A 15,330-nucleotide genomic window follows, 5' to 3' on the forward strand; every position below is an offset into this window, starting at 1 on the left:
ACTGGCCAAGTGCGTCTCCATCAGGGAGCTGTGGTTGGCCAGCTGTCAATTACGTCATGGTTCAAACACCACCCCCTAAAATGAAGTACTGCAGCTTTTGCTTATTAATAGTTCGTGATATCGTGCGTCTCATCACACCCTTTGTATATTTATAACAACATTGATTATTAAAGCTGTTTTTTTTTTTTTTTTTTTTTTTTCTTTGTTTAATAGTATAATTTAGTTTGGGTTGTCAGTGAAGTAGTCAGTTAAAAATAATTAATATTAATTTATTTGACTATTTAATCAGCAAAATAAAATAAATATTCAGTTTTAAATATTATAATAATGTTTTCTAATACTTTATAAAATCTATTATACATTTTGTATTATTACTGGATGCATTTTCTCTACTAATTGAGTAGAAAATAAATAAAAAACAAACAAACATATATATAGTGCGTGCATAATTGTTATGCAAGTTAATATTTTGATCATATTTTTCCCAAGCACATTTTACCAATTCTAAACCACATCAATCTTAATAACTACTATTAATTTTTTATCATTTATAAGTGATATATAATTGTTAAGGAAGGCTGGAAGGTGTGCATAATTATTAGGCAGGTTTTCTTTTACAGGTAAAATGGGAAAAAAAGAGATTTAACTCACAAAACAAAAGTAAAAAATGAATTAGGCCTAAATGAGAAGGATGCAATACTAAAGCAATACTAGCGCAATACTAGAAATTGCAAAATTAAGGCGTGACCAATGGACAGCACAATGCTCAGCAGGGTCATACAAAAACAGGCCAAGATGAAAAGAGGAAAAGTCACATGTTAACTGCAAAAAAAATCAGGAATTAAGGTGAAGAATTTTCCAGAACGGCAACCTACCTGGAGTCTCCAGAAGTACAAGGTGTCAGGATCTCAGAGACTTTGCTATGGTAAAGAATCCTGAAATATCACCCACACTTAATAGGAATCACAAGCTGAAGTGTTGTAAAATACTTCAAGACTGTTCCTGATGGTTTCACACTTAATTCTTCACCTTTTAATTCCTGATTTCTTTTGCAGTTAACATGTGTCTTTTCCTCTTGGCCTATTTTTGTATGACCCTGCTGAACCAATGAGCATTTTGCTGTACATTGGTCACACCTTAATTTTGCAATTTCTAGTATTGCATTAGTATTGCTTCCTTCTCAAGAGCATTTAATAATATTAGATTTTTCAGTGCAAGTTAAATATCTCTTTTGACCCATTTTACCTGTAAAAGAAAATCTGCTTAATAATTATGCAAATCCGAATATAAGGCATTTTTCACTTCCAGCCTTCCTTAACAATTATATATCACTTATAAATGATTAAATACAAACATAATAGTGGTTATTAAGATTGATATGGTTTGGAATTGGTTAAATGTGCTTATCAACTTGCATAATAATTATGCATGCACTATATATATATATATATAGTGTTATTGAGTTGGTCCCCCTTTTGCTGCCAAAACAGCCCTGATCCGTCAAGGCATGGACTCCACTAGACCTCTGAAGGTGTGCTGTGGTATCTGGCACCAGCAGATCCTTTAAGTCCTGTAAGTTGAGAGGTTGGGCCTCCATGAATCGGACTTGTTTGTTTAGCACATCCCACAGATGCTCGATTAGATTGAGATCTGGGGAATTTGGAGGCCAAGTCAACACCTCAAACTCATTGTTGTGCTCCTCAAACCATTCCTGAACCATTTTGGGCGCATTATCCTGCAAAAAGAAGCCACAGCAACAAGGGAATACCGGGTATACATGGTCTGCAACAATGCTTAGGTATGGTACATGTCAAAGTAACATCCACATGGATGGCAGGACCCAATGTTTCCCAGCAGTACATTGCCCAAAGCATCACACTGCCTCTGCCGGCTTGCCTTCTTCCCATAGTGCATCCTAGTACTATGTGTTCCCCAGGTAAGCGACGCACACTACCCGGCCATCCACGTGATGTAAAAGAAAACGTGATTTATCAGACCAGGCCACCTTCTTTCATTGCTCTGTGGACAGGGGTCAGCATGGGCACCCTGACTGGTCTGCAGCTATGCAGCCCCATACGTAACAAACTGCAATGCACTGTGTATTCTGACACCTTTCTATCAGAACAAGCATTAACTTCTAGAGCAATTTGATCTACAGTAGCTCATCTGTTGGATCAGACCACATGGGCTAGCTTTCGCTCCCCACGTGCATCAATGAGCCTTGGCCGCCCATGACCCTGTCGCTGGTTCACCACTGTTCCTGCCTTGGACCACTTTTGATAGTTACTGACCACAGCAGACCAGGAACACCCCACAAAGAGCTACAGTTTTAGGAGATGCTCTTTACCCAGTCGTCTAGTCATCACAATTTGGCCGTTGTCAAAATTTGCTCAAATCCTTACCCATTTTTCCTGCTTCTAACACATCAACTTTGAAAACAAAATGTTCACTTGCTGCCTAATATATCCCACCCACTAACAGGTGCCGTGATGAAGAGATAATCAGTGTTATTCACTTTACCTGTCAGTGGTCATAATGTTATGCCTGATGGGTGTACATATATACATACATAAATACACATACATACACACATACAGTGCATATAGAAAGTCATCATACCCTCTGAAAATCTTTAATTTTTGTCACATTACACCCTGGAAAATAAAATAAATTAAGTCTAACTTTTTTGAGCTGTATACACATTATAACCCTCATCATCAAAGTAAAAATAACATTGTAAAACATTCTATTAAAAATTGAAAAACTAGAATAACAGGGTTGGAAAAGTTGTCAGTCCCCTTATTTAATAGTGCCACATTTCACTTTAATTACAATTTAATTAATTGGATATGTTTGTACTAGCTTTGCACACCTAGATTGGGGAATATTGCCCATTCTTCCTTGCAGAATTGCAGTTAAAGGATTAGTCCACTTTTAAATACACTTTTCCTGATAAATTTACTCACCCCCATGTCATCCAAGATGTTCATGTCTTTCTTTCGTCAGTCGAAAAGAAATGAAGGTTTTTGAGGAAAACACTCCAGGATTATTCTCCTTACAGTGGATTTCAACAGGTTGAAGGTCAAAATTACAGTTTCAGTGCAGCTTCAAGGGCTTTAAACGATACCAGATGAGTAATAAGGGTCTTATCTAGCGAATCGATCGGTCATTTTCGAAAAAAATACAACCGTGTATGCTTTATAAACAAAATATCGCCTTGAACGTACTTTCCGCTTCCGCATTCTTCATAACGCTTACGCTGAATGTCCTACGCCTGCCCTATTCAAGTTACGAAAAAAAACGAAACTGGCGCCGCGTTCGTTCCGTAAGTAGAATAGGGAAGGCGTAGAACATTCAGCGTAAGCGTTATGAAGAATGCGGAAGCGGAAAGTACATTAAAGGCGATATTTTGTTTATAAAGCATAAACAGTTGTATTTTTTTCGAAAATGACAGATCGATTCGCTAGATAAGACCCTTATTACTCATCTGGTATCGTTTAAAGCCCTTGAAGCTGCACTGAAACTGTAATTTTGACCTTCAATCTGTTGGTAGCCATTGAAATCCACTGTTAGGAGAAAAATCCTGGAATGTTTTCCTCAAAAACCTTCATTTCTTTTCGACTGACGAAAGAAAGACATGAACATCTTGGATGACATGGGGGTGAGTAAATTTATCAGGAAAAGTGTATTTAAAAGTGGACTAATCCTTTAAATTCCATGGTGAGCTGAAGTCCATCCACAGATTTTCTATCGTATTTAAGTCAGGGCTCTGACTTAGCCACTCAAGGAGATTCACCTTCCTATCCTTAAGCCATTGAACCACCATTTCTTTGTTCTTTTGGCGGTATGTTTAGGTTCATTGTCATGTTTGTCAGGTTCATTCTTTCATTGTTTTCCTCAAGTATTTGAATGTACTTCGCGGCATCCACACTCCAAAAAATTTTAAGCCTTTTTTTTTTTTTTTTTAAAGATTTATGCAATTTAATTAATAGTAAAATTCCATCAAAATGAATTGAATAATCCTTACGCAGTTTAATTGATTAAGGATTTTTGAATTATTCAATTAAATTTCATAATCAATTTGATGGAATCTTACTATTAAATTGCATAAATCTTAAAAAAAAGGACTTACAATTTTTTTGAGTGCATTTTCTCAGTCCCCGCTGGAGAGAAACACCCACACAACATAATGCTGCTTAAAATAATTGTGTTAGATTATAGATTCACTGCATGCTCAGAACACTCAAGACGACTTCTACAGAGTTTTTAATATTTAGTTTAATAGTTTAAGAAGTTTTCTTGAAAACTGGTAAAGAAAACAAAAACAAAAAAAATGTCAAAATGTACACTGACAAATTTATTTCTTTAGAAACAACACTGCTAAACAATAATAAAAAGAACAAAATGTAAACTGTGACGCAATAACACTATGAAGACCTTTTAAAACAATCACACATGAACAAATCCAGTCTTACAGTAACATACAAGTTCAGAATAGAAAAAAAGGAACCTATATCAGAATATAACTGCTAACCAAAATTTACTACAAATATATGAAATCTGTGTCGATTAAATAAAAACAAAACAATGAATCCACGATTGTCTTGCTAGATTGTCCAAAATCACAAAAAAATAAAAATCTGGGATTTATGAAACTGAAACATACAGCCTTTCATGTGTGTGCTTCATTCACATTTTTGTAACAATGAATGAAGCACTAATAATTTCTGTTAGACAATGCAAAATGTAAGGGAAGCACAATAAGTAAAATACAGAGGAGCAAAACAGCTGAAATAAAGATGAAGTGTTTGAACTTTGTACTTGGTGTAGAGTTTTTCAACCACAGAAGAAGAATCTGAAGTGCATAACACGGCTCTAGTGCTATGGGAGCTGTGCAAGGTGAGGTGTGTATAAAGAACAAACGTGTAATCCCAACAAACACACTTTAGCTCAAACCAGTTTCAGGTATCAAAGGAGAGAAAACATTACTAAAATAAGGTTGTAATACTGATAACATCACCAACTGTGCAAGATAAACATTTATTCACAGCCATGCTGTTCTGCTGTGCTTTGGTGTGCTGTGGCTTATTTTGAATATGTGGACTCTTTTTTATTGTAGTTTATTGTTCTATCTAGAACAAACTACTTATAAAAACAAGCTTCCTGCTGTAGATGAATTATTAAAAGACTTCAAAAGATCTGTTCATCCTGGGTAGGAGGATCACCCCAGCTAACAGGGAATATTCTCAGAACTTTGGCTAACATTCTGGAAAAGAATAAAAGTTATGAACAAACATTCTTACAGTAACATTAATAGAATGTTCGTTCAAAGTTATCTGCAATGTTCTCAAAACGTTAACATTCATAATTTTTTTTAAATGTATTACTTGGACGTTCAGCTAACATTTTAAATGTTACTACTTGTTTCGGAATGTTCAAAGAATATAGTAAAGTAACATTCCCATAATGTTTGCAGAAGTAAAATGGAATGATCCCTTAACGTTCCCAAAAGAAGAAAAACATTTTTAAAACATTAAAAAAAAACGGGACCTTTTGAATGTTCAGAGAACATTCAGAAATAAGTTTTTCATAACTTAACGAGAACGTTATCAAAATGTTCTAAGAACTTATTTTTGTTAGCTGGGACAGAGACCCGAAAGTTGCATTGCTGAATAGTTGCAAAATTGGAAAAGTAAAACTTAAAAGTCAACATGAAATGACATCCACAACCCTTTTGCTTTCGCAATGTTACACATTGTTAAAAATGTCTTTCCATACAAAAATTTGCAGTCAATTGTGAATGACATTGCCACGTAATCATTGTTTAAAAATTGGCCTTAGTGATTAGTTAGTTATTACATTTTGATGAACGATTACAAAGACAATTTTTTGCATATTAAGCAAAACATGACACAACCCTTGTACAGAAAGATTAGGAATGCGCATTGAAAGAACAATCAGAACGCCGGCTCATTATTGGCCAGCTCCAGCGTAAGCATCACATGTATATGTTGTGCTGCTCACGTGAACAGCCTCGGCCAATAGTGAGGCGGCGTTCTGACGTAGAACCCGGAAGTGCTGCACTGTGTTTACAACGTGAACACCTTAGGAGACTTGACAGGGAAGAGAAGAAATTGTTGAATAAAGTCGTTATTTTTGTTTTTTGCGCACAAAAATTATTCTCATCGCTTCATGACATTAAGCTTGAACCACTGTAGTCACATGGACAATTTTAACGATGTCTTTACTACCATTCTGGGCCTTGAAAGTGGCGATTATATTGCTGTCTATGGACGAGTCATTTAGCTCTCGGATTTCGTCAAAAACATCTTAATTTGTGTTCTGAAGATGAACGAAGGTCTTACAGATGTGAAGCGACATGAGTAATTAATGACAGGTTTTACATTTTTGGGTGAACTGACCATTTAAGAAAGTAAATAGGGTCAATTTTGATTTCATGTTGACTTTAAAGGCCTGTTTACAAAAAGACGAATGTTTGAAGCAAAATTGCACAATAAACATTTTAATTTGAATGAATAGAATTTAATGTGTCTGTTCAGACCATCAAAAACTTCAGCATGCTGTCAATGCGATGGATTTTTTTTAAACAGCGAGGGGTTCTAAACTCTTTTCCATTGCACTGCGAAAAACTGCCAACCAATAAGTCTCACATTTTTGGTCACATGCCCAGAGCTACTGCTATTACATAAAACTATGTCTGCATCCGAAAACTTAAAAATGCATGCCTGAATTCCAATGTTAGCTTCACTTCCTGTCTTCTGAGATATCTTCATCTGATCGATTTCTGAAGGCAGCATAGATGTATCCTTCACTACCTTTGATATCCCACAATCCTTTGTGTTCCATTCTGTGACAGTTAAGCACTTGTGATGTCATTTAAATATTTAAATATTTGCTTAGTTATCACCAAAGCTCTCTCAATCTTGTTGTAGATCATTAAACCGTTATGTTGCCTCAGAAGTCTAAGCTAGAAGTCTAAGCCCTAAGCTTTCGGACGCAGCCTATGACTTGGTGGCGCTCACAAAGAGAGTACTTTGATTAGCAAACCGGCTTCTTTTCTTCTCAGACACCCTGTGGTATGTGGTATCTGCTTTCCTTTAAGCACCACTTACTGTCAGAGAGTGAAACTGCAGTTTCATTCAGTCCGCCTGATGGTTTTTATGCATTGGTCTGAACAGACATGCCAAAAATCACACTGAATTTTCATGCCGAACATTCGTGTTGGTGCAAACAGGCCGTAACACCTTAAAGGGTTAGTTCACCTAAAAAGGAAATTTCTTTCATTAATTACTCACCCTCATGTCGTTCCACACCCGTAAGACCTTAGTTCATCTTCGGAACACAAATTAAGATACTTTTGATGAAATCCGAGAGGTTTCTGATCTCCATATACACTGCAATATCATAACAAATTTCAGGGCCTAGAAAGGTAGTAAAAACATTGTTAAAACAGTCCATGTGACTACACTGGCATATTCATCGACAAGAATACTTTTTGTGCGCAAAAAACAAAATAAAAATAACGACTTTATTCAGCAATTTCTTCTCTTCCCTGTCAGTCTCCTACACAGCTCATGTTGTAAACACAGTGCAGCGCTTCCGGGTTCTACGTCAGAACGCCGACTCATTTTTGGCCATTTTGACTGACAGGGAAGAGAAGAAATTGTTGAATTAAAGTCGTTATTTTTGTTTTGTTTTTGCGCACGAAAAGTATTCTCGTCACTTCGTAACATAACAGTTGAACCACGGTTGATAGTCACATGGACTATTTTAACAATGTCTTTACTACCTTTCTGGGCCTTGAAATTTGTTATGAAATTGCTGTGTATATGGAGATCAGAAACCTCTCAGATTTCATCAAAAATATCTTAATTTGTGTTCCAAAGATGAACGAAGGTCTTACGGGTTTGGAACAACATGAGGGTGAGTAATTAATGACAGAAATTAATTTTTTTGGGCGAACTAACCCTTTAACAATATCAAACCACACTCAACCAACAAGCCCATTTGGCTCATTTTTAACTTTTACATTCTAGAGGAATTCTGTTGTTGTCCTGAATATAAGACAAAATGTAAAAAGCCCCATTTCCCACTTCATAAAGAAAATCCCTTTTCATATTGCTTTTAAATGGACTGTAGTGGGATTCATAAGACCTGTCTGTGCACAATATCCTCCCGTAGCTACAGTATGGACAGACAACTCAACTTTATCATATTCCCACTGCAGTCTCCCTGACTGAACTCACACACTCTCACACAAAACACACAAGGATACATGCATCTCACACACACTTATTAGACCCCCACTCATGTCTCTAGGTCTGGCAGTAAAACATTTTCATCTTGTTCACTGGCATGGGAGCTTGTCTGTCTGTAATAGGCGCTGCCAAATGTCGGAAGCCTCTGGTTGCACAGCGAGTTTCTCTTGTAAAGGAGCCACAACGACCCAATCATCACAGCGAACAACACAATGGCCACCAAAGCCGCCACTGAGATCACACTTCGATGCAGACCTGAAACAAAATGACACATTTGAGTCTTAGAACATGATGAAAGCTTTAAAGTAGAGCCCTTAAATATATTTCATATGTTATAATACATTTTCATATGATGCCTGACAAATGTCCACATTTGAAACTGAGAAATAGACACTGTAGACAAGTTACAAATATTATACTCAAGTTTGAGGCAGTTGTCACGTCTAAAAAAAGCAGACAGCGATGCAGAGTATACAGAGCTTTCACTTCTTCAGAAATATGATGCAACAAAAAAGATTATTCTAACCTTTCAAAGGCTCCACTTCTACCTCTTTGATGGCTCCTGTAATGCAAAGCAAAACAAAACATCTGAATTAAAAACTGACCAATTGCACTGCAGAAGCATTAACAATAATATTAAGAAAAAAATTTAAAAAATAGCTCTGGGTTTCAAAACCACAGTGTTCCACCGAAGAAAGTAAGTCATAAGACATGAGAGTGAGTAAATTATGACTTTTTCTTTTTTACTTTTGTAAGAGCTATTTCTTTATCAGATACTTTGAGTCAGTGCACAAATGATACAGCACTGCAACAAAGAAACGTTGCCACATTTTAAGGCCATTAGTCATTTCCTGCTCTGTTTTTGCTGTACATATAGACTGGGACATTACTGGGCCTCCGCTGGTGGTTTGTGGTGGTTATGAGGTCAAAGGTCATGCCTTTTACCTGATGAGGTTCTGCAGACGAAGCCCTGTTTGTCAGTGCAGTTGGCTAACTGCCACACAGCATCCGATATCCGCATAGTCACACATAGACCAGCCCTCATGACACTGGGATCTGGAGCTTTGGAGCGCCAGTAAGTGTACTTGAGCGGCGAGCCATCCAGTCGAGTCAAAGCGCCCTCTAAAATAAGCATTTAGGATAATTTCATTTTTTCAGATAAAACTTTCAATAAATATAACATAAAACTTTTTCACATAAATCTTTAAAGTGCCCCCGTTATGTTTTTTCAGATATTACCTTTCATGTAGTGTGTTACTATATTGTAATGTTTGTGAATGTAAAAGATCAAAATACACAATAAATGTAGTTATCATCTACCAAACTGATTCTGAACTGCCTAAAACGAGTCGTTAGTAATTCCGGTCTTAATTCCTGCACAAACCAATATAGGTTTGTAAAAAACGTGCATAATGCCAGCCTATGGTCTTCAGTGGATGCCTGTGAACAACATCTGCTTTGACCTGATCTCAAACACGGTAGCTCTAGCTGAGGCCAGGAAGAGTTTAGTTCCTGTTGTTGACATGTAGACAAACCAGTGTTTTCTGTGCTGCGAAAGCAAATCCACTTTGCATGCACTTTCAAAGGATGAGGACTCAGGCTTGAATTGATATGGAACAACTGATGCCATCGTTACTGTTCGAAATTACTGTGTAACAAGTGCTGAGGAAGCCCTTCAGAGCTGAAATTTAGATATGATAAGGGACATAAGTGGTAGATCAATCACATCAGACCAATCACATATGACCAAATCATTTACTGAACCATTTTAGACACTGTAAGAAAAGAGGTGATGCAGCAGTGCATATTCTGAGAAAATGTAAGATTTTTTTACTTGGATGCATGTAAACCTATTTTAGGAGACCTCAAAAACACAATTAGGAACCTTTAAAATAGCATAATAGGAGCACTTTAAATATAACAATATAAATTAAAAATAAAATAATGCATATATGCTTATAAAAAAATTAAATATATATAAAAATAAATATCAACACAATAAGACATTTTCATACATATGTATATATATATATATATATATATATATATATATATATATATTTTTTTTTTTTATATGAAAATGTCTAATTGTATTGATATTTTTATATATATTTAATTTTATATATATACATATATATAATTTTATTCTTTTACACAATCATTTTCATTCATCAATTTAATTTTGCACGTTTATAAAATAATATGTATATAAAATAAATATATAAAAATAAATATCAATAAAGTCATTTTTATATAAAACTTATCATAAATACAAATAATATAACATTTAATATTTAATGATATAATAATATAAATAAAAATTCCAGTGTGTATATATATATATATATAGTATATATATTGTAGTATATATATACACTACATAAATTATTGTATTTTGTACAAATATCATTTTATACATAATTTTCATACATAATTTTAATTTTACACAGTTTATATAACTAAAACATACATACAATTCTAAATATATAATATATTTTTCATTTATATATTCTATTTATGATATAAATATACAGAATTTATAATTTTCATGAATAAAACTATATATATATTATATATATATCTCAATTAAATGTAAATGCTCAGTATTTAACATCAAAGCTCTTACTGTCAGTGTTGTAGAAAACTCCTAGCCACATTTTCCGAGGCCCCTTGTAATAATGCCCCAACTCGTTAAGGACAAACCGGCTCTCCTCATCATCTTGAACTGTCAGAAGGTCTGAAGAATTTCCTGGGAAAAAATAAAAATCTTGCTAAGCCATGCAAATGCAACCATGCAAATCAAAGTCACCACTAGGTGGAGCTCTCGATCTAAACAATTTTAAAATGATGTACCATTCTTTTTACAGTAATTCCTCGCTTCCTCCAGGGTCATCTTTGTTGCAAAAGTTTTAAAATAATAGCAGCTCCCACGAAACTTCAGCCAGGTTTCAGGACATACCACTTCATAGGAGAAAGCAATGCTTTCTGTGCAAGGACAAACAATGATATTAGTCAGATTTCAACCATTTACAAACTGATAAAATGAATGGAAAGTCAGAGAGGAATGGACTCACTCAGAGGAGGTATGTAGCATATCGCTCCTGATAACAGCATGTCACATTCTGCATCTTTCCAGCGTCCATTAACATCCATGGACGCGCAGCCTCCATCTCCCATTGGGATTTCCCAGTTAGTGAACGATCCCTCACTGCCATCGGACCACTGGTGAGATGTATCATCCTATGGAGACAGAGGGCGCTCTTGTTTAACACCACTACAATTCATCAAAATACATCACATTGTGATTTCAAAGCCTCCTTACATCTGTGCTGTACAAGCCAATCCAAAGTGGGGCGTCAAGCCTGTTTATGAGCACAGTGAGATAGGCCTGATGATACGGGTCTGTGATGCTCACAAGCACCGCCCCCTTATCCAAACATGCTTTCTGGGCCTCGTACCAGCTCAAGTTGCCATGGATGATAAGGTAACTGTGGTTCTTATACTCAGATGTGTCCAGAGAGGAAGCGGTGTAATAGGAGTGGGTTGGACGCTTGGTGATGTCTGAGATAGAGTATAGATGCACCAATATTAAAGGGTTAGTTCACCCAAAAATGAAAATTCTGTCATTAATTACTCACCTTCATGTCATTCCAAACCCCTAGGATGAGTGAATTTAAGCATCACAACATGATTCACAGTATGAAAAATGGATATTCATTTTTTTTTTACCTTTGCTAAAGATTACATTTACCAGTGTTATTAAATGACTCATCTTTTCAAGTTAGATGACTGCAAAGGCAATATAAATGTAAAAATATACGAAATGCACATCTGCAATTAAATACCCACTACTGGTCGATACCTATAAATTTAAAAATTCTCTATTGTGAAAAATCTATCTATATCATGAAAATGAGCCTACCTTGCGGCTTCTGGCAGACAAAGCCATAGATGCTCTCAGTACAGACATCATCTTGCCATACCCCTGTCATACGGAAGATGTGACTGTTGGACAGGTAAGTACAATGAGGTTCCATAGGAGATTTATAATTAGACTTCTGTAGACACACACATAGAAAAAACCATTTAAAAACTGTGTTGGAATCAAGTTACATTTCAAATATATCAAATCCCGAGTTTTTATACCTCCCAGTTATCATAGACGAGTGGCTTCCCGTTACTCCATGTGGGAGAAAAACGCCCCTGTGCACCAATCCAAACCCCCGCTGACCTGCCATTAAGCAGCATGACGATGTAGGCTTCAACCATAAGATAAAAGCCATGAAAAAAATGTCAATATAAAACAACATTGGAAACATCATCGGTGTCACAATCTGTGTGTTAAGTTTCGTTTTCGTGAACTTTTAGTTTGCATTCATCAGTTACCCGTTTCCTTTGTTCGTAATTTCCCACCAGTTATCAGTTGTCATGAACACTCATCTAATCATCACACCTGTTTTTTATGTTGTCATTATCACGTTGCATTCAAGTTCCTCTTTGTGCTCCTTTAAGTTGTCCGGTTTGTGTATTGTGTGGTACACGCTGTCTTGTTGGTATTTCTACCTCTGGATTATATGAATCTACTTTGGTTTTCTTTATTTAAATAAAAGGACTTATATTTGATCTTCTCTGCCTTTCATTTTCATCATTGGACTGACAACGGTACAGAATATCGGAGCATAAAAGAATTTAATAATGCTTTAATTAATGTCACCCCGATGAGGTGCTCTTACAGACCCAGCGGGGTCACAATTTTTATGTTTCAGGGAGGTAGAGACCTGGAGGAGTATGTGGAGGAATTTGTTGCCGTCAGTCACCTCGCTCAGTGCAACGACATTGCACTCATGAAGAGGTTTTGGATCGGATTGGATGATGAAATGCCATGGGGAAACTCCTGCTGGACACTGGCAGAGTATATCAACTTCGAGAGAACGAGAGACCCAGCCACAGACATACAGACAGAGCCAGCTGCAAAGTCCATCCCTGAAGAGAAGCCTGAGGTCCCGTCTGACCAGGTGTGTGAGCCGGCCATTGCATCCGTGCCTGTGAGAAATTTGCCCAACCACGAACCTTCTCTGTCACTGGTCCCCTCCTGCACTAATGTCTTGTCATCACCACTGGTTCCGTCCAGCACAGTCTTTGTAATCGCTGCAAGTTCTGTCCAGCACAGTGTTGTCTTTGTCGCCACCATCCCTGTCTATCAAGTCTGTGTCCACACCCAACCTTCCTCTCCTGTTTGCTCCACCAAAGCCAAGTCATTCCCTCGGCCCCGCCTCCACTGGATTCCTTCAGCCCTTCGGCTCCGCAATGCAACCCAGCTCCGCTGTGGCATGTGGATTCCCTAGCTCTGCCGTAGCATGGGGATTCTCTGGCTCCGCCTCATCCCTCCAAGTCCTCAGCTCCACCTTGGACAGTCAACCAGTTGGCTCCGCCTTGGCTCCTTGCCCCCTTGGCTTTGCCCAGCTCCACTGGGCTCCCTCGAACCACCGGCCACCAGGCTCCACCTCGGCCGCTCGTCGCTGGTACTCCGCTTTGGTCTCCAGGTCCAGCGATGTCTCTCGGTCCATCGGACGTCACCTGGTCTCACCATCTCCCTGCGTCACCTCTGTCGGCTGGGCTCAAATTACCACCTTGGCTCCTTCCTCCATCACTGCCGCCATGGATTGCCTCCATCATGGCTGTCTCCTGGGTTACTCTGAAATCTTGTCGGCCATCTGTACCAACCTGGATCCTACCACCAATCACTCCTCCGTGGGCCTTTCTACAGTCATCTCCTCCATGGCTTCTCCCACCATCAACTCCTCCATGGTGCCTCCCATCGTTTCCTCCATGGTTTCTCCCACCATCTGTTCTGCCCTGGTTCCTCCCATTTAGCCCCCATTGGGTTTCCAGCACCTCGCCAGTCCCTCATCCACCTCCAGAACCTCCTCCCTTTTTCCCTCGATCTACCCATCACAGCGCAAGGCCGTGCCTTCCCGTTCTGTCACAATCTGTGTGTTTATCACTGTGTATCCAAGTTCCTCTTTGTGCTCCTTTTAGTATTCTTTGTGTATTATGTGCTGTTTCGTTGCTATTTCTACCCTTTGGATTATTTGAGTCTATTTTGGTTTTCTTTTTTTTAAATAAAAGGACTTATATTTGATATTCTCTGCCTTTCATCTTCATCATCGGACTGACAACGTTACAATCAGAAATGAACATGATCTTTACCTTGTTCAATTTCATCCTCTATGGACACCAGAGATCCCTGATAGGATAAGCATTTGGTCTGAGCCTCCTGCCAGGTTTTCCCCTCTTCCGGATGGGCTGGGAGATGCAGAAACAGACACTGGCAACCAATCACAAACAAGCAATTCTCAATCATACAATAAAACACAAGAACCTAAAATGGTAAATAAAAAGTTGATTTGTGAAGATCATATCTAAAATGTATAGAAACATACTGCATAATTCTGGTGTGCTATTAATATTAGTTCTTCAAAAAAAATTGATACATGTGAAAGAGAAAAGACATGAGCCTTCAATATTAGGAATTCATTGTTAAATTATGTTTTTGCCTTAAATATTAGGAATTAATTGTTAAATTATGTTTTTGTTGAAAACTGCAGTAAAAAAGTCTTCAGCTTTATATATTTTTTCTCATGATTAATGTGAAAAATGAATTGATTTTTATGTTCTATATAATTTGAGCTGCAAAATTTTTTAAATTTTGCGAAAATATACAAGAGAAAACATTCCAAAATAAATAAATAGACAAACCAATAGATAAATAAATAAATGAAGTGATATTACTTTGCAAGAGCAATATGACAGGAATATGCACTTTGTGAACCACTGATCTAAGTTACATTCTCACAAGGCTGCTAAGCCAGCTTCTGGTGTATGTGAACCTTGTGTCCGTAGTAGAGCCAGTTCTTTGGGCAGCTCCCGATATAGTGAGGCTCACGAGGGTCCTCCAATACAGACACCGTTCTGCGCTTGCACACGTAACCATGAGGATCTTTACAGTTTCCTGCCGACCACTGACCTGCACAACATTATCGAGATAAGC

At 37.4% G+C, this 15,330-nt stretch overlaps 1 protein-coding gene across 1 annotated transcript in view; it reads right to left on the minus strand.

The window, feature by feature from the left end:
* Positions 1-7,795: 7,795 nt before the first annotated feature.
* The window catches only part of pla2r1 (phospholipase A2 receptor 1), a 37,581-nt gene continuing 30,046 nt past the window's right edge, over positions 7,796-15,330 (minus strand). Inside the window, 11 exon segments of the mRNA XM_048172166.1 lie at positions 7,796-8,534; positions 8,806-8,841; positions 9,225-9,401; positions 10,906-11,028; positions 11,133-11,264; positions 11,354-11,519; positions 11,602-11,840; positions 12,202-12,337; positions 12,426-12,538; positions 14,490-14,607; positions 15,170-15,306. Of these exon segments, the coding sequence (XP_048028123.1) occupies positions 8,329-8,534; positions 8,806-8,841; positions 9,225-9,401; positions 10,906-11,028; positions 11,133-11,264; positions 11,354-11,519; positions 11,602-11,840; positions 12,202-12,337; positions 12,426-12,538; positions 14,490-14,607; positions 15,170-15,306 (1,583 nt within the window). The 3' untranslated portion in view covers positions 7,796-8,328.

This window comes from Megalobrama amblycephala, linkage group LG21, assembly GCF_018812025.1.
Source record: "Megalobrama amblycephala isolate DHTTF-2021 linkage group LG21, ASM1881202v1, whole genome shotgun sequence".
NCBI lineage: Eukaryota > Metazoa > Chordata > Actinopteri > Cypriniformes > Xenocyprididae > Megalobrama > Megalobrama amblycephala.